We start from the raw sequence: 24,217 nt of genomic DNA, 5'->3' as shown, positions 1-24,217 counted from the left end.
GCACAGACGCACACACACACACACACGATTGGACAGAACTAGTCAGAGGCATATTTCACTCCACAGCAGCTCATTTGAAGGTAACGCACCCTCCCCCGTCCTCCCCCAGCATTTACATCTCACTGTACTGCCCCATAATGGACACACACACTAACACACACATACGCTCGCATGCCTACACCCACAGCGATGCAGCATAGCAGTAATGGCGCTGTGTGAAGGGCAAGCAGATCAAGGTGACTGAGCGGGCTGAGAGAGCGTGCTGCGTCGCTAAGTGCTACCGCTAACCGCTAACGGCTTTCCCAGATGGCAGTGGATGTGTGCAAGCGTGTGTGTGTGTGTGTGTGTGTGTGTGTGTGTGCGAGACACAGAGAGAGAGAATGAAAGAAGAGGAGCAACGTGGAGCATGCGAGTGATAAAGTGCACAAGCCTGAGAACCTTCCAACGGACGAGAGGCAACAGTTGTGTGGAGCTGAGTGTGTGGCCCCGAACGTCCCCGTGCCGCTCAACGGTGTCATGTTATCATCACAACTCAAAGGTTGGTTACACTTACGATGCCCTTCGTCATTTGGACATTTTAAATAAATAATTAAATCTGACATATGCATAATGCACGCATTATAAGGGAGCAACACGCAGACTGACACACAAATAAACAACGGTATGAAGTGATGTAAAGCACGGCTGGTTTTACGCATCACAAACCCATCCTTTCCTTCCTCTGACCCGCTCCTTACCTCGTCCTCTCTCTCCCTCGCTCTCACTTAGCTCTCTCTCTCTCTCTCTCTCTCTCTCTCTCTCTCTGGTCTCCATGCTAAATAAACAATGCAGAGAGTTGACCTTTTGGGTTAACAGGTTTTTATGCTAGCTCCACTCAGCACTCACACTGATTCAATTACCAGCGAGGGTCCACTGAACCCCACGAATAACCGAGGCGCCCGTCCCGCTGTCTGTCCCGGTGACGCTCGTCCCCTCTGCCTCCAGCTTCTCGTCCAGGTCGACCATCTGCCTCCTTCTTCCTTCCTGTCTGTTCCACCACACACTGAAACCCAAAGCCCTTAACCGCACATAATGTTGTTTTTTTTTTAACACTATCCAGTCACCTTGACCCGAGCAAAATAATCCCTGTCGATACCCCCCTTCCTCCCCCACCCCCTCCTCTAAGTGTTGAGTGTTATTTAGGCTTTACTGGCGCGTGTAAAATTCTGCAATTTGAAGGGCTGTTAAGTTTTTCAATTGAAATTTTCATTTAAGATGCAGGTGATGCTTTTTTCCTTTTTTTTTTATTTTACTAACGCTTTACTGCTCTCTGGACAGGAGGGAACGAGTGTTGAGGGAATGCGCGACACGCCACCCACCCCCGTCTCTCTCTCTTTGCCTCCCTGGGTCCGTCTCCCTCATTCCCTCCGTCCTCCTCCTGTTCACTTGTTCAGTTTTTCTGTCTCCTCCTGCTCACAGTTTTTTTTTTGCTTTCCGTCTTGTCTCCCCCCCACTTCTATCTCTTCCCTCCATTTACCTTTCCCTGTGCTTTTACCCCTTTTGGTTCCCTCTCTCCTTCCGTTGCTCGCTCTCTCTCTCTCTCTCTCGCCAGTAAAACACAGTAGCAGAAGGCTAAAACAGGGGAGCAAAGCCACAAAGCCTTAAATCACATTTATAAGGATTTGGTTAGCATAGTAATAACACAATCAACTGACAAGGGCTGGGGGAGGGGGAGGTGGGGGGGCGCACACATGTGGGGGTGTGAGTGGACTTGTTATCTTTGCGTTTGTGTGTATCTGAGCATGGACATCTGTGTGTTGAAGAGAAGAGGAAGCAGATTATTATAGCCTTGTACAGGGTCTTATGGTGTGTGTGTGTGTGTGTGTGTGTGTGTGTGTGTGTGTGTGTGTGTGTGTGTGTGGGCGACTGGGCTTTTGAAGGTGAGTTGATGCTCCTAGGAGTCATAATGAGGACGAGCGCTGAGCTGTACTGTTATCAAGATGCTCACGACACGGTGTCAAAACGTGACAACCAATACGGGGAGAATTTACATGACATTTCATATCCTTATTTCCTCTACGGGGTATTTTATGCCACAGCTGCTTGAAAAGACAACACTGACGTGGCAGTGAGGAAAAGATGATGCATGACCAAGGTCATGAGCTTGATTTGTATCCGTAACATCATGAGTGCATGAGATGTGCATTAGCCTTTAAGTAACTACCACCGTCACTTTACCTTTGAAATGTCACTCATTCAACATTTTCCATATTTTTCTCAGACGGCGAGTGTTTAGAGTGATTTATTGAATTCCAGGTAACCTTCTGATGCATCCTCACAGAAAGTGAATGAAAACGTTGTCAGGTGACACGATTTAAAGCTTTTGAGATATAATGTGAAAGCACGTGTCAAATTATTCCGGCCACTTTTAAAAAACCCAGCGAAGTACGTTTGATTTAGCAAATCACAAATAAGCTTCAACAACCTGACAGACAACACAACTAACCTGCTCACAGGATTTTAATCATTTTCATAATTTAATGAACATTAAAACATAAGGCTGTGTGTGCAGGTGTATTCATATTTATATTCCTACTAGACATTTTACAAAATAGGAACAAATGCGTCAAAAGGCAAAAAATAAACTCAGGTTCAGATACGATATATTTATATAGAAATTTAAGATGCATTATTAAATACTGTATTTATAAGATCCCACCAGGATTGTGCTCACACTAATTCAGCATTTTATTCGGAGAACTGAAAGAACAGAATAATGTACATTTAAATCAGGTATTGTTTTATTCATGCGGCCACTGATTCATTAAGTAACATGAATTCTTTGTGTTCTGTCATTACCTCTAACCTCACTCCTGTGCATTTCTTCCCCTTTACTCCGCTTCCCGCTCCAAGTTCAATCTGGTAAAACACTGATTCTTTTAATGTTCTCGCTCACACTCCCACAAGCTCACGTTTGAAGACTGCTTGGCTAAGATCATTTTGTAAAAAACACACACACACGTATGTGTAACTCAACACACACACTCTCTCAGATCACTTAGCTGGTGTGAACATGGGAGTAGACAGAGGAAAGGGAGCTGTCCTACACGGCTGGAGTTTATGTTCACAGGAGCCGTCTGTCTGTTCTGCAGCGGCAGAAATTCATAGGGACCAAATTACATTAAAAAGATGGATATAAAACTTTAATGGAATGATAAAAGCAGAGGGGGTCTCTCCCTTCTCTGTTCTGTCATTAGCCCTCTCTTCTTCTCTTCCTCGTCTCCTGCTCACTTTCCACTTTCTCTATTCTCATTTCCCCACTTTTCCGTCTGTGTGTTTTTTCATTAAGGAGACACTGATGATGGATGCTTGTTTCAGGGAGGAAGACCACACAGCAGCCAGTTTTCAGTTTTCCACTAGCTTTTCGCTGTTGAGAGTTGCCCTGTTTGGACACATGTTGGCTGAAGGAAACTAGAGGATTAACATGGTGGAGTCTAGCATTAGGTCATCGCCATAGCCAAAAAGACAAAAACCAAGGCACATAGAGACTGAATACTTTACTATTCCTCACGCACAAATACACCACCACAGATGAAACAGTCGCTGCTGAACAATCACGCGCTCACATTAAAACAAGCATCAACACAAACGACAACCAACGCACATTTTTCACCTTATCTGTAATTGTGCAGTACGAGGATAAACCTGTAAATAAAGCTCTGTTTGTGTCTGTGTGTGAGTGTTTACTAGCAGGAGTTCAAGACTGAATAGCAATGAGGAGAGGTTGCAATTGAATGCATCCTAAACGTCACGGGGGTGTGCGCTACTACGCGTAACTGTACTTGTGTTCCTGTGAACATGCACTAGCCATGCATGTGTTCATCCGTGTGTGTGTGTGTGTGTGTGTGTGTGTGTGTGTGTGTGTGTGTGTGTGTGTGTGTGTGTGTGTGCGTGTTCATGTGCATGCATCCGATGTATGCAAATCTCCGCCGCTTAATGATAATGCATGTGATAATAGCGTGGTGCTAATTAATTTATAACTTTGCACTGAGGAGGCTGTTCCAGTGGCTAATATGATTCTATTACAGCAATTAGCCCACAATGACACTGGCTAGGTCACTCACTCACACACACTCACACACACACCTTATAGTATGCAAATCACACTGTCACTGTGCTTCGTCTTGCACGTGCACATTTCCACCACCTTCTTCATTTTTTGTGAATTCTGTCGTTGTCACTTTACGTAATTGCTTTGACAGCCTCCACAAAGGAATTAATAAAAGCTTGAAGGCTTTCAGTAAATAAACCTGAGTGAGGCCTGGTTCCTCACGCCACCATATGTGTAGCGTTTGATGCTATTGTTGAGATCATCACCTTAAATCAGCTACTTCCACTTAGTTCTGACTCAGCAGCACTGACAGCCAACCCACGGTAGATGCTGCCAGCCGTCTGCAGAGCCGGGCAGAACCGCTGACACGAGCAATTCAAGACGACGCGGCGGCGCCGCCGACAGGTGGCCGTCGGAGGCCCGGATCAGAAGCTGAGCGCCCGTCTCCTACAGACGTATCGGTGGCCTCACTGCCTCTCGCTTTGTCAGGGTGCATGCTGGTACTTACGGTCCTCTGCAGTGAGCAGCGCCGCCCAGGGGCCGGCGGTCCTCCCGTGTGCGTGAGCAGCCTCCACCCTGAACAGGTAGCGCGTGTACGGAGCGAGGCCCTCCACGCGGTAGGAGAAGGTGTCCGTCGCGTTTTCCACGAGCCTAGAAATGACACGAAGACTGTGACAGCTACTGATTGTTTGGATCGAGTCACAATCTGAACGCGAATGTGCAGCGGAAGCTAGATATCGCTCTATACAGCGAGCTCTTCGTCGACCTGGTGGATAATCATCTTAAATATTTGTGTCCAAGACAAGAACCTATTAAAACCAGAAACACGTGACTGTGCCAGTAAAAGTCAGAGACAACTTGTTGATAAGACAGAGACAGAGACAGAGACAGTAACGGTGAAAAAGGGCTTCAATAAACCTTCAACCACGACTGCATCATCCAGTCCTGACACAGCGTCATGCGCTTTGCTTTTTATGACACAAATAGTGATTATTAAACGATTAAATATGTGCCGTGAGCTGGGGAAGCTGGTCCGAGGCAGCAGTGCTTCTAGAGGCTCAATATATTTGACCTTGGTCAAACACACTGTTCAGGTTTGTGTGAGGAAGGATATCTGGCACCAAAGCTGTGCCAAGTAACAGAGTACACCAGGATCCCATGTGACCCTGAGGGACAGGGAATTCACAGGTAGCACAGCACATGACAATTACACATGTAAGGACCATTTATTAATATTTATATTTTCATCGGAATTTTTATTGGATCGTCTATTCTTATAAAAGACTTGCAGATTGTTTATTCAATTAATTTTAAAAAGGTGTGACTTAAAGTTCTCTATTCTCTCTCGACCGCGTGCATCTTTGCATCGTCTGTTGTGCCTTTACAGCTTCTGCATCATGTTCCCATATCTTACCTGCTCATATAATCACACAAAAGAATCCAGGACAAAGTAAAAGAATGTTGTCATAAATGAGGGAGCATTGACCATTTAGCATCAGATGGATAGAAGGGATGAATGAATGAATAAATCAGGGAACAATGAGATTTCCATAGCAGAAGAGGAGGAGGGCATGGCTGTCTGATATATAATACATGTAGCTAGTCATTTATTTATTACCACAGAATGAGAGCCTCCTCTTCTTGGATTAAATTGCAATTTGTTGTCAGGAAGCATGTAATGAATACATATCAGGTGCACACATCACATTTTCTCTCTCCTTCTGCCCCGTCTTTGATTTTTCTTGTCTTTGCACTCCAGTTTCCGTCTCTGCGCTCACTCCCTCTCTGCTTTCCTGATGGTCCGTCATATTGATGTGACGTATTCAGATGTGCTGTATAATGTTCCCCTTTGTGTGCACATGTGCATGCGTATGCGTGCGCAGACGCACACGTGTGTGCGCCTGTCGCTCTGCCGTCGTGTGTTGGGTAACGGGCCCAACGCGTGTCCCGGCTGTCGCTCTCACCTCATCGCCGGCTGCTGCGGGGACGTCCTCATTTGGAGGCTGTAGTGGAGCGGGCCGGGCGCGTTGGGGTGGAGCGGGCTGCTCCAGGACACGCTCAGACTGGCAGTAGTTGCATTAGCCAGCGTCGGAGGGGACAACCCGTCTGGGGCTGTGGGGAATGATGATGAGACAGAAAGAGAGGACTAGACAGTGGACACACCTGGAGAAGTGCTTTTTTTTTTTTTTTACAGAACTTAAAGAAGGTGTGAAAACAAATGACTTTCACAAGATTTACAGACGATTCCTTCCTCTGCATCGCACACCCACACAAATATGCACACTGTTATGACCCTGTTGTTTCAATAAAAACATCTGGATTGGCAGAGAAACTGACAAAAACAACAGCAGAGAGTAGAGAGAAGGACAACAAGGCGACGAGAGAGGAGGTCGTAGTGTGAAATCAGAGTCGAGCCTTTGACGCGTAAAGTGACCCTTCAATCAAACGCTGGTCTCTGCACCACAGCAGCCCTGATTGCTGAAGACGTCTCGTCCTGAAGCTTGAGGCTTTAAAATGCTCCATAAAGACGGGTTTGGAATAATATTAATGCAACTTCTCAACATAAATCACAGGCTGAATTCTAGGAGTGAATCAGTAATAAAATACAGTTTAATCTAATCTACTAAATTATCGGATTAACACGATGAACATCCCTTTGCATTTTATTAACAAAATCCTATTTGATCCCACGTTTCACCTCCTCAGTGAAGCGGAGCCGTCTTTAGAGTGTGTGCGAATGCATCCGTGTGTGCGATTCCCGGTTCTGGCTCTCGCACACACGCAGACACGCAGCGCTAGCGAGCCTGTGTCTCTCTCATGCTGTGTTAGCAGGTACAATATCAGAGGTGTCACTAATCGTTTTAAACTATGCACTTTTATGTTCACTTCTCTCTCTCTGCTCTCCTCCTCCTCTGCTCTTCTGTCTCTTGCTCCGTTATCTTCTCTCTGTTCTTTCATAGAACAAGGACGCATCAAGACAGTTCGCCTTAAAGAAGTCTAAAGAGATGCCAGAGGCACAGAGGTAGAAAGAGAGATAGAAAGAGAGGAAATGTCTGCTATTTAAAATTTATACTGTCTCATGCCTTTGTTTTGAACTTGAACAGTAGAACTTTCCGAAGTCTGTCTTTTGTTGTTCTCCGACTGAGACGAGGCCTCATGCTGCAGGTATTCAACATGTTGGTTAACAATGGCTAAAGAGGTAAGATGTGTGTGGTACAGGGGTACGTTTGTGTCACTGCCTCGTGGAGACTGGTGCTCGGATCAGCGTTGACCTGACGCCAGCAGCACAGTCCACACACACACACACACACACGTGCTGAGAGCATGAGGACGAGGCAGCCATGACTCTCTGTGTGAGTGGATTTCATGTAATGTCAGAATTCTACATGAGGTTGGTTGAAAAAAAAATTACAGTCTTTCAGCAGTTTTCAATTCAACCAGCTCAAAATTATTTACTGTGATTTAAAATGCTTTTGCAAATTCAATACTAAATGTAACTTTTACAACCAGTGCACCATCACAATTATTTAACCTCCTCACAACGAGCTTCATGATATGGGGCCGATCAACAAATCTGTTGTTTTGTTTTACTTCATTGCTTTGACTTTACTTTAAAACCATGTAATAATATCAAGCATGAACAAGTTTTGGTCTTGGCGTTTGTACCTGCAGGAAGTGTAGTGACATTGAGTGTGGAGCTCTCAACACAACCCTGTGTGTTACACCCTGTGATCCTGAAGCTGTAGCTGGTGAAGGGCTGCAGGTTGGTCACAGACATCCAGCTGTCTGCCGCTGCATCTAACACACCGTCACCTTCTGAGCAAACAAATACACACATAGAGGTCTGTTAGTTACTTAGCAAATATATACATAGAGAGAGAGAGAGAGAGAGAGAGGCACGCAGTGAGTGATCAAAAGACAGAGGTCTCTGTAGTGAGGTTATGCTAGGATAGTCAGACAAGGATGAGAAAATTACACTATGCAAGTCTACCCAGCGCATTTAGATGGACACAGACAGTTCTGTGCGAATTGATGAAGGCAACGCATATCAAAGAAACAAGGGGTTATGGGTAACTAGAGCGAAACGCCATCGCTCCCTCCTCCGCACCTCTTCTATCCACCTCTCATTTTAGTCTGTCTGTTTCTCTGTGAGGTGCAGATCAAAGTCCCTCAGTCAGTGTGTGTGAGAGAGACTTGGTAAATACAGGGAAGTTAAAGTGTGTGTGTGTGTGTGTGTGTGTGTGTGTGTGTGTGTGTGTGTGTGTGTGTGTGTGTGTGTGTGTGTGTGTGTGTGTGTGTGTGTGTGTGTGTGTGTGTGTGTGTTTCCTCTGTACTCATCTTGTTCAATTTTCTTCCTCCACTCTTTCCTTCCCTGAAAACTTCTTATGTTCTATTTTCTTGGTTCTCCCTGCCGTCTTTTCTAAAGCATCTGCGTCTACGAGTTTCTCATTTCTCCCGTCTCTGTGCTGCTGTTCCACTGCTACTTGATTTTGTTCTTTCTTCCATCTTCGTATCAATGATTTCTTCCAGGCTTCTATCGGCCATTGTCTTTTCTCCCAAGTCACTGGAAATATTAAAAACACGTGTCTTTTCTGTCGCACTCTGGTTTGTTTACTCCCTTCACTTCACCATATCAAGCCTGACAGTATGTGTACACTATTATACAGATGTAGTCATCCACCAGTAGCCATGTTACTGTGTACAGTTCATGAGATGAGAGCATTTGTTGTTGGCTGTTTGTTTCATGGTAGATACTAGTAGGGATTTTAGGGTATTAAAAAGCTCCAGTAATAATGTTGTGTGTTACCTTTGCTCTTGTAGTACAGTGTGTAGCTGAGGTTCCCATTCGGTCTGGGAGGAGGTGTCCAGCGGGCTCGAATTGATCGAGAGCTCTGATTGGTCAGTTCCAGCAGTATGGGGCCTTCTGGGGCCATCTCCGACGTACGCATCTCCACCTGGCAAAAACAAGTCAAAACAGTCAAAACTCGTGGACGACACAAATCCTCACCTGTCAAGAAAAATAAGAATGGCCATAGACAAACACTGGATTACAACAATTTGTCACTTTTAAGACAAAACCAAAGACTTTTCAATCTTCTTCCACCATCACCTTCTTTAATCTGCCTTCGATCCTCTAGCTCATCTCTTTGTTCTGACCATTTATTTGATCCTCCTATTTTCCCTCCCTTCCTCGTCTCGTTCTCTGTTCTGCTGTGTCAGCTGTCCTCGCGTGTTTGACTAAATATGGCGACCGTATTGGAAAAATGCCCCAAAACATGTTGCATCGACAGGGCCGTCGTTGAGCATGGGAGTGGGCATCTGCTGCCAAATGTCACCGTCGCTCTTTATCGAGCCGGGGATCGATCACCTTTATGATGAGCGGTGACACGCGGACACGACACATACGTACAGCAGTGAATGACTGAGCAGGCTCACATCTGGCTGTGGAGTTTGAAATTTCGATTTTAACTTTTAAAATGAGCTGATGTGATATGATTCGAACAATAATGGAAACGAGTGGCAGGTTTACACAATGTAGTGTATTGAATACGTACTGTACAGTTTAAGCCTGTTTCAGTTTTGGCGGAGGCCAAATGAGTTCAAGAGGAAAGAAAACATTGTAGTAAACTGGTGAGTGCGCTCAGAAGTAAACAAAGTTTCCCACATAAATCTCAAGGACAAAGACGTTTCGCTATAACCAACACTCGATTAGTCAGTGGTTACAGCACTGACCTGCAACAAATGTTCTTCCTTCAAAGACATCTCAAAGATTTGACAGATTATTGTATTAATAATTCATTCATTTGCATGTTTACAATTCACTGACCATCGGTCCTTTGCCGCAGCCCCGTGAAGTGCAGGCCTGCAGCCTCAGAACATGTCGAGTCCAGGGGGAAAGTCCGTCCACCACAAAGAACCGCTGGGAGGAAGTGGTGTTGACCAGGAGAAGCCCGTCCAACCAGAGGCCGTAGCTGGTTATGACACCTGCCCAAGGAAACAGGCGTCACACACAAATCGTGTTCTCATTCTCTACTTTGTGATCTTATGACAGGTAACTGGTCACTCACGGATCACACGTGGGCTCATTACATTACGATGTAAATGCAAACTGATTCCAGACCTGCCAATCAGCGACTTCTGCGATCTCACGAGACGACACGTGACCGGAGGGCGTTACGACGCCAACTTAACGCGCTCGCTAAGATGGGAATCCACATGTCCGTACACACACGGGCGCAACAATTACATTACATTACAGCCACCTAATAGGAAATGAAACAGTACGGGGCCAAATGTGCTGTTCTTTAATAAAAATGCATACAGACGGCTCAAAAGATCAGCGCTAAGAACTAAGAGTCTATTCCGCTTTAATCATGTGTGGGTTTTATTATTGCTTGATGCAGATATACACATCTATCTGGGAAATGAAGACACGAAAACCCCACAGACGCCAACTACATCTGGGAAGCTCTTAATGTGGCCAATCACCTGTGTGTGTGTGTGTGTGTGTGTGTGTGTGTGTGTGTGTGTGTGTGTGTGTGTGTGTGTGTGTGTGTGTGTGTGTGTGTGTGTGTGTGAATAAGCCCATATCAGTATAGGTTGTAATAAAGACAGGTTGGGAAATGAAGCAGCGAATGCATAACAGGCTTATTTCCCCTCTTTGTCTGCGTGTTGCCCCGACCTAATCCCCGAGAGGATTATCCCCCACAAATCCCTGCGGAATTGGGGAGAAGGGGGGAGAGAGAGAGGGAGAAAATAACACAGACCCGTACTCATGTGGAACCCATCACCACCGTCACTGTTTCCGTCCATTTATGAAAAAAAATGTAAATGGATAAGAGGAAAAAAAAGGGATTTGAGCTCTTCTCCCTTTTCAAGCAAAAATTAAAGCTTTTTAAGCGTGATATAATCGGGTAATCATGATTAAGTGTCTCCCTTGTTATAAATTTCTGTCATCAGATGAGGAAAGCTTTACGTAATTTATCCCGGCTAATATGCGCACACATCCAGGGTTTATGGCGCGAAATGCACTCATGTGGCATTAAGCGTAAAACACACACGATTCCCATTACACACACACACACACACACACACACACACACACACACACACACACACACACACACACACACGCGCGCGCTGTAGAATTAGACGTCTTTTAATGACGGCGGCAGTAACGTTTGATAACACGTAGCCGTGCGTCGTGTGTGAGAGCCTGTGAAATGGGCTCGGACGTCCTCAGTGTCTGTGATTGTTCTCCTTGATTATCATGTCACATTAGCATTGCATCCATTATTACAAAAACATGTGATGAGACATTTTCTAAACTTCAATTAATATGTAACTTTTATATAATTTGGTTATTTGAATTACAGACCAAGCGATGAAAAAAGGGGAAAAACATAAGAATGTTGCAGTTAGTGTTCAACGCCACATTGTTAATCAGTGATGGGTTTTTGCTAATCACTAATATTTTAATTTGATATTACTGTGCTAGCTCCTTATCGCTGTATCGTACGTAAAATGCCTTTGTGACGGAAACTTTTTCCTCTTTTCAAATCTGACTGTCCCCTTCTCTAAAGCACCATATTCCGTCTGTGTGCAGGTGCGCTGGAGAGCAGAGGAGCCGTGAATCACTGAGGCTGCAGCCTGCAGTTCTCCACTCAGTCAAAAGGGAGCACTTTCCATCCACTCAAAGGAGCTGAGTGAAGCTCTGCCCTCGTGCTCGTGCTCTCACTTACACTACAGTATGTGCTCTCACCCCATCTCCAGTTCTCCCGATGTCTTTTTGTCCAACAGTCTCATGTATGGGACAGGTTTACCTGAACCAGGTACAGGCTTCCCCTTTGATTGACCTCATATTGAAGACGTTTGTGTTTTAAGTTTAATTTAATGTTTTTCTTTGGTTTAAAGTCTTCTTCCCTTGGAAAAAAAGGTAAGTGGACTGTATATTGTATATTGGTGTTTAGCTCAAATGAAACTATATTTATTTTACATTATTATAATGATTCATGTAATTTACTAAGCACATTCCTCTCACCGTTTGGCGTGTCAGGAGGGGTCCAGCTCACATTGAGCTCGTGTGGTGACACAGAGGCGACCAGGGGCGCAGGAACGTTCTCCGGGGTGCTCTCCTCGGTGCGAGCCTGGCTGGCAGGGCTCAGGGTGCAGCCGCCCCCCGTGCAGGCCTGACGCTCACACACACAAAGGGGGAGTGGATTAGTGACGGAATCTGTAAATTCAAACTACGAAAGAGTCAGAACTCACAGCCACTGTGACGCTGTACGCCGTCCCAGGGGTCAGGTTACGAAGCGCGTGATCCTCACAAGGCTCTGAGCTGTTGTAGACGAGCACCGGCTCGTCGCCGTCGCGACGCAGGAAGATGGAGTAAAACTCCAACAGGCCGTTGAGCTGAGCAGGCCGGGACCACCTGGAGAACAGAGACTGCTTTGGCTTTGCTGTGTTTGAGGGGGAAGGTTGACTTCCACTATATGGATCATATTTCTTTGTTCGTATTTAGTAATAACTTTCCTCTGAAGATATGAAATGTGCAGCATAAAACTATTTCACACACAGATATATGCGTCAGAGCAATCATCATGCTAATGTGTGCTTGTATTTCATTTGATAAGGCACAATCAAGTGTTAATGCGCAAAACAGATGAGGAACTGTCTTTGCAGACTTTTTATCCAGTCACTGTTGCAGTATGTGTCTGCCCTGTGTTCCTTTATCGTCGTGCTTCCATCTCCATGTAGACGGAGAAACAGTGCTGAGCTAAGGTTTCACACACGCACACACACACGCGCGCGCACGCACGCACGCACGCACGCACGCACGCACGCACGCACGCACGCACGCACGCACACACACACACACACACACACACACACACACACACACACACACACACACACACACACAGTTTGTTTCCTTTGTTAGAGTGAAGTGTCTCCTTTTCTATATTTAGAACTGGAAGGTCATCCCCGGCAGAGAGGAGAGAGAGAGAGGACAGAGAAACAGTGTGATTCACACATGTCAGACTGGCCTGTTTTACTGAACCAGTGTTGTCGTTTGTTGTTTTACAGAATCTGCTGACGGTGTCATTCCGATCAAATATTATGTGATTTGGGCCTGTTATATAAAAAGCCATTATCAAATTATTTAATATCACACCCTCTAATCTTCCTGGGGGGGGGGGGTCATTCCACTCTGATTCTAACATTGTGTTGCAGTAATGCTGCAGTCAAATGGGATGTTACACAAAACAATTACAGTTCAAAGAAAGAGAAAAGAGCAGCACAACCTTTTTCCACAAACTGTCCTGAGGGACGCGGCCCAGCCTGTAACACGGAGGCCGTTTTATAGTGATGGATTCCTTCTTGCTTCCTCCCATTAAAAGCCAGTCTTTGAATGACTGATGAGTGTGTGTTAGCACACAATTAGCCACTGTGGCTAATCTAGCGCATTTATTATAAGATTTATACGCTTTCAATTGGCAGCATGATGTATGTCTACTTTTGAGAAACTAAATCAAAGGGGAGTTGTAATAATCTGTATCATAATTCACTGCAGTGATGATTTTGAGATGCAGTGAGTTCAGCGTCTGCGTGTCATCCTGTCGCCTCATTTGAAGATGTAATCAGCGGAATTCGAGGCCGAACTAGTTGTTGTGCGCTAAGAGGCCGCATCATCAGCGAACAGCGATTCCCTGAAAGCGTGAACATGGTCTGCTGCAGTAACTCCCACCCACTAAGAGGGAATCAGCCATGTTCACGTCACCTGCCCGTGGTCACCACGTTGCGCCTGATTGGTGCGTTTGAGTCAAAGGCGGTTCTAGTCCACATCCTCATCTTCACCTCACATCGTGCTGCGGTGGCAGAACGCGGCCCGTCAGGGTCTTTGTTTTGCCTCCGAGGCTGAGCGCACGTCTGACAGCGCGGACGTCTGCTCCTACACGTATGAAGGCGTCCGTGTCAGCTGGCGTTAGGTGAAGGCAGCGCAGAAATCTGCTGATACCGTTGTTGTTCCCATCCTCCAGCCTCGCTCCTCCTCTCTCACTCTTTTTTTTTATCCCCCACATTTCCACTCAAATTCTCACTCGCGTTCTCTCTGCTCCAATTTGTCCTCAGAGTTTTTCCACAGTTGCTCTCTGTCCTTCTCAGCTTTTCTCACAGATATAATAGAGAAGTATTGACCGAGTATGATCCCTCAACCTTTGCCTATTACCAATGTGCTAACAAGGCAATATGCAGCCTTCCCACACCTGGTGAGTATCTGACACACGGAGACGTCTCTCTCATGTCTATAGACTATAGATACAAATATTTAACATCTGTTATTTAAATTTTAATCATCAGCTATAAATGTATTTCTAAAACTACTCTGAACAAATCTGACGAGGCCTTTTCTTGTTACATCAACACATCACATCATCCTCCTCACCCTCTACAGGTCGAAGGTCAAGTGCAACAACATGCAGTAACTCTGTTTAAATGCTTAGTCAAGGCTTGTACTGTACTTACTCCACCAGAATGGTCCTCGAGTCGAGCAGCGTGAGATTCGGCGCCTGCAGAGGCCCAGGAGGAAGCTGAGCGGTCAGCACTGTCGCCTGTGAACTGTTGGTGCATCCGGCCAAAGTGCAAGCGCTCAGAGCCACGACGTGGGTGGAGAAGACACCGAGGCCTGAAACGGAAACGAATGCATCGCTGCACAATCTGTATAATTACCACATCCATAATCCTTCCGATCACTGTGAACATCAGACACTTGGAATTATTAACCCAGTGCTGAGGATACATGCATCCTTAATGTGCAGAGTCAGATATCCAGTGACCGCTCGACTCTCCTGGTTCCAGCATGTGGGTCCTTGATTAGCTTCATGGTGCAGGACGTTAGCCTCAGACATGTGACACGTGTTTCGCACCTTCCTCCACTCTCTTCAGCGGAGGCTTCAGAAGCGAACTGTGTAGCGCTTTTTGTCTTCCCTTTCTCATGTGTGCGTGTGCGTGCGCGCGAGTGTTTTGCGATCTTTTTCAAAGTGCCGTTCCCTCGGCGAGCACTGAGATGCTCTGTCCTCTTTCAAATGCTAATCCCCTACTCCATTTTGCTTTTCCTTGTCCTCACGCCAAGCCACCATCCCTCCACAAGTGCACTGTGGCACACACAGCCGTCTTTACCAGTGATGTTGTGTTGCCGTTCCTTCCCCCTGTAGACCATTTGGTTGTTGAGATAGAGGAGGTACTCTGCAATGTCTCCGTTGGGCCTGTCATTGGGACAGAAAAGCAAAATGAGGGCTAATAGTATGATTGTCTTTATGTTAAACACCTGTTTAGGTGAACCACACACTCACAGCCACTTTATTAGGTACTTTTGACTAATTCAATCCTATACAGTAGTTCTGCCATTACTTTTGCTTATCAAGGTTATGGTTCCTCGCTTGTCAGACCAAGCTGTCAGAAAGGTGATGATTCTACCGTGTATTTATTATTGGATTATTGCAGTCCGTTACATTTAGAGGATCATCTGTACCTAATAAAGTGGCGCACAGCTTTTTTCTACCATGTGACGCCGCTGTAAGAAGCAGCAACACTGTACCTTTCTGGAGGTTCCCAGGTCACGTAGAGAGCTGTGGGGGATGAGGCTGCGGCCGGGGGGGAGACACTGTCCGGGGCTGGAATAAAAGGAATAGGTTTACGGTTTGCATAAGCAATGGGATCATATGGTCAACGAGCTACGTTCACATCAACCGTGGCCGCTGTGAGTTGTAAATAGGCTCCCTCTCCAGTCTCGCCTAACGCAGACCAGTGCCTTGACCCTGTTCTCAGCGAGAATCAATACAGTAATCTGTTTTTTCTCTTTTACTTCAGATTGATTTTTGCCGTCTCTGAACTGACCCCTGCCGTCACATTATCTCCCCAACAAGGCCAGTTAGTCCAACACAGATTAATGTAGCAGCCAACGCATGGAGAGAAATCTCACTTCTCGCGTGACATCGCGGAGCAGGAAGTGGCTGCTGCACCGGCTGCCTTTCACACACCTGCTAAATTATTTTAATCATTGTGTGTCCTGCCCTATTCAACTATCTTACATCTTCCTCCTCCTCTCCTTTCCTCTACGTTCAGTCAGACTCGTCTCTCCTTAGAACTCAAAGTCTGAGCAGACACGGTCAAGATGCTCTGCTTTAGATTCGCATCCAGCTGTAACAACTGTTGGAGATGAGTAATAATGTTAAACCACATTGCACTGGTCCTTCTGGTTTACCTTCCTCTGGGGTTGTGACACTCCATCCCACATTGTCATCACCACCGTCATCACGAGGACTCTCAGAGCAGCCGACGTGACCACAGGCGCTCACGGTGACGGTGTATCGAGTGGCTGGAGTGAGACCTGACAACACACCTGCAGAGGATGGGACAGAGACGGCCACACACACCATCACAAATGTTCCCACAGACTCCACTCAGTCAGACTTCTGCTTTTCTTTTCCCGACGTTGTAAAAAGACGTGACCTTTAATGCACCTTTGTCCCGACAGCGTCTCAGTGGCCAAATGACTTTTACCGTCTCCTTTGAGTTCGAGTTCAACCTTCTTACGCCAGAAATAAGGCGTCAAACTGCGTCAATAGTGTCATTTAGATGCTTTACTTGTTTGCTTGTGCGGCTGTTGCTAAGCAAATTTACTGCGTTTGGCAAACGGCCTCTGTTCTCATTGTAAAGCTTCAGTCGTCTCCCTCTGATGCTTTTTGTCCCAGTCGTCCCGGCCTTGTCCACTCTTTTGCATATTTTTCTGCGTGCCTGTCTCATCCTCGGTCTCTTTTTCTCTCTCCTTCCCCATTTCTTCCTTGAGCTCTCTCTCTGTCTTTTAATTCAATTAGGGGCCAGGGCCCCACTCCGCTGCCATTACACCCTCATTTGCTTTCTGTGTTTTTTAGCCGTTGGTGTAATTCTGCAGTCAGGTGTCGAGGCCATCATAAATTAACAAGAAACCTTATCACGGTGGACTTAATGTCTGGCAGAGAGAGAGAGAGAGAGAGAGGGAGGGAACGGGGAGCGGCGCGAAAGACATGCGGGAAGACGCAGCCAGAGAGCTCATCTTCATATTTGCCTGGAGACATGGACGGCTGGATGAGAGGAGGGACGAATAGCAGCAGCGGACGGAGACATTACCATCATCATCATAAAAGGTGGAGAGAAGAAAGATCGAAAAGTGAGCAACAAAGAGAGAGAGAAGAGGAGCGATGCCAGGGGATGACATCATCGGGGTAGTCCTGAGTGTCTCGGTCCAAAAGGAGACGGTCTCCTGATGCTGGGGACTTGCCAAGGAGACATTAACAGGCTGCCTGGGAGCGAGCGGGCGTTTATGTCTACATTCATAAACCCGACCGTGGGACGGCTGTGCGCGTTTTACCTGTGAGGTTTCCGTTAGCCAGGAACGTGGCTGTGACCGGGGCCGCTCCAGGACGCCCGCTGTCGTAGGCCTTCAACTCATACCTGTCAATCAGGCCTCTGATGTCGCCTGTGGGCGACTCCCAGCTCACCTTGGCACTGGAGCCGTTCAGGCTCTGCACGGAGGTGGGAGGCGGCACAGACCTGGGAACTGGAGAGAGAGAGAGAGAGAGAGAGAGAGAGAGAGGGGACGGAGTCAGAACAGGCAGACGAATAAAAACAAAATAACGGAAACAAACAAAAGACGGGTAGAGAGCATATGAGGTTAACGGAAAAGCTTCCCCGTTCCTCTGTGTTTTAATAGGCCCAGTAAATCATACCTCAGCATTAGCATAAATAGTATTTATGAGAGTAGTAACTTTTTCAGCTCTGATTTAATACAGCCAGCCATTCATTCTAGGGCATATTTCACAGCAATCGGCTGCCTCCTCCTCCTCCTCCTTCTCCTCTCTGGCTCCCTGACATCCTCCGTGGGTCAGGATTCTGCCTATTCAACCTGGACTCAGACGTCCACTTTCCCTCCATCATCTCAGCTCACCGCTCTGCTTCCTGGCTGGACGTTCCCCGTCGAGCCCCACCTCTCCATCTCTCTCTCTCCGGTCACATCGAGCTGCACTGAGACGTACCAGTGTATCGTTCGCTACTAACGAGCAGCTTTATATTACACGCGAGACCACAAAGGCCATTCTGGGTTAACAGCCTTTTACTGGGATGCCCTTTATAGTGGCCTTATCAATCTCTCATACATCCAGGCACATGTAATATCAGCGGCTTTGGTTAATTCTTACACTGCTACTGTACATAAGACAGCGTTTATAGAAACACAGAACAAACCAGAGGGGATGTTGACTCCTTGTGACACCCTCTCACATCTAAGGGCCTTATTGTTCTCCTATAAGGGCCTTTAAATGAATGTGTCTAACAACCCAAAAGCACAAGGCAAGTGCTCCATACAGTGGCGTCTCACCTTTGCCCAGCGTGCGTCCTTTCTGCCACGGCCCTGCTGCCCAGCCCCCCACCGCCGAGGCTACAACCCTATACAAGTACTCTTTAAGTTGTGTGAAAGCACACAGGACAGAGAAGATACAGGGAGAACATGAGACAATGGTGCTAATGCGCTACATAATGTCCAGGTGGTTCAATCGGCCATGTACTGTACTGCTCTGTGCGTTGTTACCAGCAAAGGGCTGTAGATTAGAATCGGTGGCCTGTGTCTCTCTCCCACTGTACACCAACACTGAGTCATTTCCTCTGCAGTGGTACCGGCTTTCACCGATGGGACAACCGTCCAAGTAGACTCTGACAGAACGGCGGGAGGCGGCAAAGAGATTAACGTGCTGACTGGCGGGAGGGTCGGCTTCATCGCCTCGAATGGTCAGACCTCTGATGCAGCCGCCGAGGCCTGAGAGGGACGAGAGGACAAAAATACAACAAACCTAGCGAAATATCAGCGTTTGTTAAGTCCTGATCTGCAAGATGATCGTAGAGAGTGAAGGTGTGATATTATAATCTCACCGTGTTTGTGACTTCTGTCCAAAGCTGGATGCGTAAGCCCTGTGGGAACACCCCCCACGTACAGGTGTGAGTCCACCCTCAGCCGCCCCGGTCGCGCCCCTCCCCTCGTCTCCTCTTCCCAGTCGTTGACCGCAGCCGAAATGAGTGACCCGCGTTTGGCCAACGAAAACTGCTTCCAGTCTCCATCGCAGTAACTCAGGCCCACCCACATGCTGAGTTCAGTCACGCGACCTTCGGCCGCAACGATGTAAGACAGGAGGCCGCCGTCCAGCTCCACCTGAAAGACGCGTCACGCGCTGCAGTTGGTCCTGTACAGAATGTGTTAGCATTCAACCAATGGGACGCGACACCCACCAGCATGTAGTCCTCCGTCTGCATGTTGTAGCTGAAGAGCAGAAGAGCATTGAGCTGGTCGGTTCTGAAATCCATCGAAATGTCAAAGTCCTGTCCTCCGCTGAAGACGTGTCTGCTCAGTTCCAAGTAACCTGCAACCAAGAAATAATCAGAGACTCAGTTACTGCATTGATTCTGACCCCACACGAACAAACCATCTGACACCTTCCAACGTTAATGTGGCGTCATATCCACGACACGTGGATGGAGCATGTTATTATTGATTTACCTGATCTTTCACAAACAGGCCAATTAACTTATCATCACCATATTCATCAGCATGAAACAACGCCCTCATTACCACCAACGTCTTATGAAGCCTTCCTTTGTCTCAGCTGACTCTTTAGTTACTGCAGTTGCATATGACTACAATGCATGATGTATTGTCTCTCAGTGAGGCTCCACAGGATCCTACCATGTCCTAGAAAATGTGCCCCCTCCTCAGTCTGACCGGGGCAGCCCTCCCAGTCTTCAGACGCTGCCTCCTTCTTCACGGCTCCTGACCAGTCCAGGGACTTCCACTGCTCCGATGGGCTGTCACTCATCTTAAAAGTCACATCCCTGAGGCAGCCGGAGAAACCCTGCTGCACCAGCTCAGCATCACCTGAGGAAGACAGCAATAGAAAAGGCTTTTCCCCCAAAACTATACAAGTTCAAATGCTAGCAGAGAGTGGAGAAACTCACCTGAATCCTGTCTGAGCAGAGTGAAGTCGTCAGGCAGCCCTCCGACGAACACCCCCGTGTTCTCACCGATTATGGTGCTGCCACTGGGAGCTGATGCGCTTCCTGTTGGTGGTGTTACACATACAATAGGACAGTAAATCTAAAAGAGCAGAGCAAAGGTTTGGAAGGGAAGGAGGATACAGCGGCTCAGATGCACAACACTCCGCTGGATTTATGACACGAAGCCACTGCATTCAGAAAACAAGGAGGGTTTGAAACTATAGAGACGTAAAAGGGGGTAATGGCAAACGGGGAGAATGACTAACAGCAGAGGTCTGAGTCCGAGTGAGGCGGGAGGTGGGCTGCACTCACAGAGTTTCTGCCAGATTGCATTTGAGGACGTGAGAGTGTTTCTTTCTCATCAGGCTGGGATTGACCTGGTTAATACCTCCACGCGGAGCCGCAGGATTTACTGTAGCTACATAGAAGTGCATCTACATACTGTATACTGTAACGGACACGCAGGCAAACATAGACGTTCCAGAACACACACACACACACACACACACACACACACACACACACACACACACACACACACACACACACACACACACACACACACACACACACACACACACACACACACACACACACAGCAGGTATGAATATGAGCAGCGTTACCTCTGTATCGATCGTTCACAACGATCGTTCCCACGGCCCCTCGCCTCGTCGCTGCCACGCTGTGCCATCGTCCGTCATCGTAGCGGCGCCCTCCGTCGCCCTGCACGCCCACCGCCACCGCCGAGCCCTAAAAGCCCAACACACGGGGACTTTAACACAACACTCCGGCTCAACGGACATGGCTGCCTTTGAACCGAGGCCCACTGACCCCGAGGTCGTACCAACGAGGCAAGGCCTCGAACACCGTTAGTCAGTACACACTCTGCTCTCACGTGCGCGTATAATCATCAAAGTGATGTTACAGGGCTTTTTGCCACCTATTAAGTATGACATCATTGTTGTGATCAGCTTTTAGCAAGAAGGCAAAGAGTGGCGCAGTAAAAGGAGAGTAAAACACACACGCACACACAGTGATGAAGATTTAATGATTAGATCGATAAATGTGTGACTGTAGGAGTACATCAGCGTCTGACGTCTTAACTAGCAGACAGCTCCGCTTAACAACACCACTGTCAGCTACTACCACGCCCTGGAGCAAGGCGTTTACAAGACACAGCGGCGGCTCAAGTGGAATTGTTCGATTGGCAGTTAGTCTCGGTCCGACTCACTCTGAACCCGTCTGGACAACACCAGTTTTACCCATAAGTAAGACGCGATTGAACCAAGAACTGCTGAAAAAGCTCCAACATGTGGACTGTCAGACGAAGCTGGATGCAGCCACAGGGTCCCAGCCGGAAATCTGCCTCGCCAGGTTACACAGCCGCTCCTCAGTTTATCTAACTTTCCACCAGTTTGATCAACCCTGGAAATCATTTTCTGTCTAATACGCGTTTAAGGGGACGTCGTGGAGTGTCCGTGATTTAAAGAACGTGTGTGTGGCAGCTCTCGTGTGCACATATTTATGAGCATATCACTTCCCTGTGTCATGCTAAATTACCCCCCTGCACTAGTAATCCCATTAGGCTAGCTCAACAGGCTAATAGGGGGAAGTAATGGGCCCAGCTATATGTATCTAGGGGAACACTAATAAGCCGTGACACCACTCCCACTGTTAATTACCCCAAACTAGCCTAAACAAAGGAATCAACTCAGCTGGAGAAAACACACATATACTCCACTGCGCACAACCACAGACACTGCACGTCAACAAGGATCTATTGACTGATAGACACCACTGTGCCGAAACCGACACGACCCATAGTTAGATTTTGATGGAGACGTGATGATGAAGTGTCGGATAGTGATAAGGATGAAAACAGAAAGCGTAAGTGTGTTTGTCTGAGTGCGTAATTAGTTGGTGGCCTCATGGAAGTGTGCGTAATCATCTCCCATCATCGCTTTCATCATGGAAGTCGTTGACTCTTTAACCCCTCTACATGTGTCTGTATGGATGGATAAGGGAAGCAGCTCTGTGTATGTATGTGAGCGTGTGTGTGTGTGTGTGTGTGTGTGTGTGTGTGTGTGTGTGTGTGTGCGCGCGAGCGTAGGGGTGCAAAGCTTAATTAGCTTGCAATTGGTATTCACGCGCGGTGACTGCAGGGAATGAGTTAATTGCAGTCCAATTCAAACGTTGACACACTTTCAAAGTTTTTCCCCCCTTTCCCTGTCTCCCTGACAGAAACCAATGAGGGGCTACAGATCACATTTATTAGAGGAGGAGAGAGAGAAAATGGGAGGCACTGCGCGAACGAGTGCAGGAGGAAGAAATAGAAGAGAGAGAAATGGATCAGAAGGAGAAGACAGTTGAAGACTAGAAAGTCAGTGAAGTAAGTAGAACAAAAGAGAAGTAATAAAAAATCACGTCAATGTTTTAATTACTGTAGACAGGAAAAAAACCCACTTGGCAGTTCTGCAACTCCAGTTGTTTTATTCAAGACAAGACGCTGCTTCTGACTAAACGTTTTGTAACAATATGATGCTAATACTAATTAGCATTGTTTTATTGCATTTAATCTGTCTTTAAGGGTCAACTGGTCACTGTGTAATAAAGTTGGCCTTCCATACCTGTGGATCGAACAGAAAGTAAGGGCGTCCGTTCCTGATCTGAAGAGCCAGGAACTCCTCCTGGCGTCCAGGAGAGAAGGCGCCGAGCAGCAGACCGTGTGGAGAGCGAGTCCTGAAGCTCAGCTCGACCCCTGACACACAGAGAGAAAGAGAGAGAGAGAGAGAGAGAGAGAGAGAGAGAGAGAGAGAGAGAGAGAGAATCCTCAACCTTTAACATGCACAGACAATCCAATGACATACAGGATGATGAAGTGAAGCCTCCAGGCAAACCACACCTTCTGCAGACTTGACAAGAGACTTTTAGAGACTGATGTACTTCATGTTACTTCCTCTTGTCTATCTGGTTCTGAGCTGAGCCGACTTCTTTTCTGCTGTAAAGCCAACTGGCAGTCATAATCTCACCACTGTTCTACTTTAGGGAAAACAGGAAGCTGAGAAAGACCAGACCTGCCTTCACTTCTAATCTCATGCTTTTGTCTCTTCGAGCCACAACGACTCAAGTAATAATTAAAAAAAATGGCAAAAAACAGGCGGTGGACTGAAAATAAAGGAACCGTGAATCCGTCTGAGATCTCAGCAGCAAAGAGAAAGTTAGGCCCGCGCGTCATCCTGTCATGTTACTGCGGATCAGAGACCGAGTCCTAATCCACTACTAGATCCAGCGAACAACGCAGGCGCGTGCGCTCCGTCTGCAGAGAACAGAAGTGTGGGAAGATCTGAGGAGCGGAGCGGAGGCGGTCTGGGGGTCCATCAGCCGAGCCGGCGCTGGCTAAATAATTACTGTGTGAATTCACTTAACATGGAGAGAAGTCAAAGCGCCACACTGCGAGTTCAGGGAGAATACCGATCAGCCCTTTTACACCTTGTTGAATGAAAAGTACTTTTGCCCCATTTAATCGTAGCCGTCGGTTCACTGGCTCGCACCCATTAAGTCAATCACACCGGCGCAGCTGCAAACAGGAAACCCATCGCTTCAACCAGTAAACTGGACCTTAACTGGCGCAGCCTCTTTGTGCTTTATGATTCTGGGTTCTGATTAGAGGTTGGGGTGCAGCGTTCTCCACGTTGGTCCAACATCGTGTACGTGGAGCAGACGTGTGTCATTTACATTCACGACCTTGTCACCAGGCAGATGAGTGAAGTCATGACAGATCCCTGACATTACATTATCCCCTTTTAACCTTCTCTCGCCGTTTCACACTCTGCTGATATCTTACGCCTTCCTTCCTTTAACCTCGCTCTTATCGTTCTCTTCCCATTCGCCCTTTTACCACCTATTACCTCTTCTGAATACAACTTGTCTTCCTGCATCCAGCTCCGCGCCGTCTCTTTTTGAACTTTTCCTCCAAACTCTTTTTTACAGCTGTAACTTGTGACCAGTAGACCAAATAGTGCTTTCTAGAGGGATGAGAAGCATCCATT

The 24,217-nt window shown here is 47.0% G+C and overlaps 1 protein-coding gene across 4 annotated transcripts in view; it reads right to left on the bottom strand.

Annotated features, from left to right (window-relative positions):
• The window catches only part of ush2a (Usher syndrome 2A (autosomal recessive, mild)), a 126,221-nt gene that overhangs the window by 54,107 nt on the left and 47,897 nt on the right, over positions 1 to 24,217 (bottom strand). For all 4 annotated transcript variants that reach the window (XM_029145283.3, XM_055507189.1, XM_041070128.2 and 1 more), the window contains 20 exons: positions 22,796 to 22,926; positions 20,792 to 20,918; positions 20,129 to 20,230; positions 19,860 to 20,048; positions 19,406 to 19,536; positions 19,052 to 19,328; positions 18,714 to 18,938; positions 18,504 to 18,584; positions 17,499 to 17,687; positions 16,353 to 16,490; positions 15,687 to 15,762; positions 15,269 to 15,354; positions 14,615 to 14,774; positions 12,359 to 12,521; positions 12,132 to 12,279; positions 9,918 to 10,075; positions 8,898 to 9,045; positions 7,757 to 7,906; positions 6,055 to 6,202; positions 4,599 to 4,741 (listed from right to left, as the gene is read on the bottom strand). In XM_029145283.3, the coding sequence (XP_029001116.1) occupies positions 4,599 to 4,741; positions 6,055 to 6,202; positions 7,757 to 7,906; positions 8,898 to 9,045; positions 9,918 to 10,075; positions 12,132 to 12,279; positions 12,359 to 12,521; positions 14,615 to 14,774; positions 15,269 to 15,354; positions 15,687 to 15,762; positions 16,353 to 16,490; positions 17,499 to 17,687; positions 18,504 to 18,584; positions 18,714 to 18,938; positions 19,052 to 19,328; positions 19,406 to 19,536; positions 19,860 to 20,048; positions 20,129 to 20,230; positions 20,792 to 20,918; positions 22,796 to 22,926 (2,970 nt within the window). The remainder of the gene's footprint in view (positions 1 to 4,598; positions 4,742 to 6,054; positions 6,203 to 7,756; positions 7,907 to 8,897; positions 9,046 to 9,917; positions 10,076 to 12,131; positions 12,280 to 12,358; positions 12,522 to 14,614; positions 14,775 to 15,268; positions 15,355 to 15,686; positions 15,763 to 16,352; positions 16,491 to 17,498; positions 17,688 to 18,503; positions 18,585 to 18,713; positions 18,939 to 19,051; positions 19,329 to 19,405; positions 19,537 to 19,859; positions 20,049 to 20,128; positions 20,231 to 20,791; positions 20,919 to 22,795; positions 22,927 to 24,217) is intronic.

Source organism: Betta splendens, chromosome 3 (assembly GCF_900634795.4).
Source record: "Betta splendens chromosome 3, fBetSpl5.4, whole genome shotgun sequence".
NCBI lineage: Eukaryota > Metazoa > Chordata > Actinopteri > Anabantiformes > Osphronemidae > Betta > Betta splendens.
The sequence above is the reverse complement of the archived record's forward strand: the minus strand, read 5'-3'. Positions and strand labels throughout refer to the sequence as shown.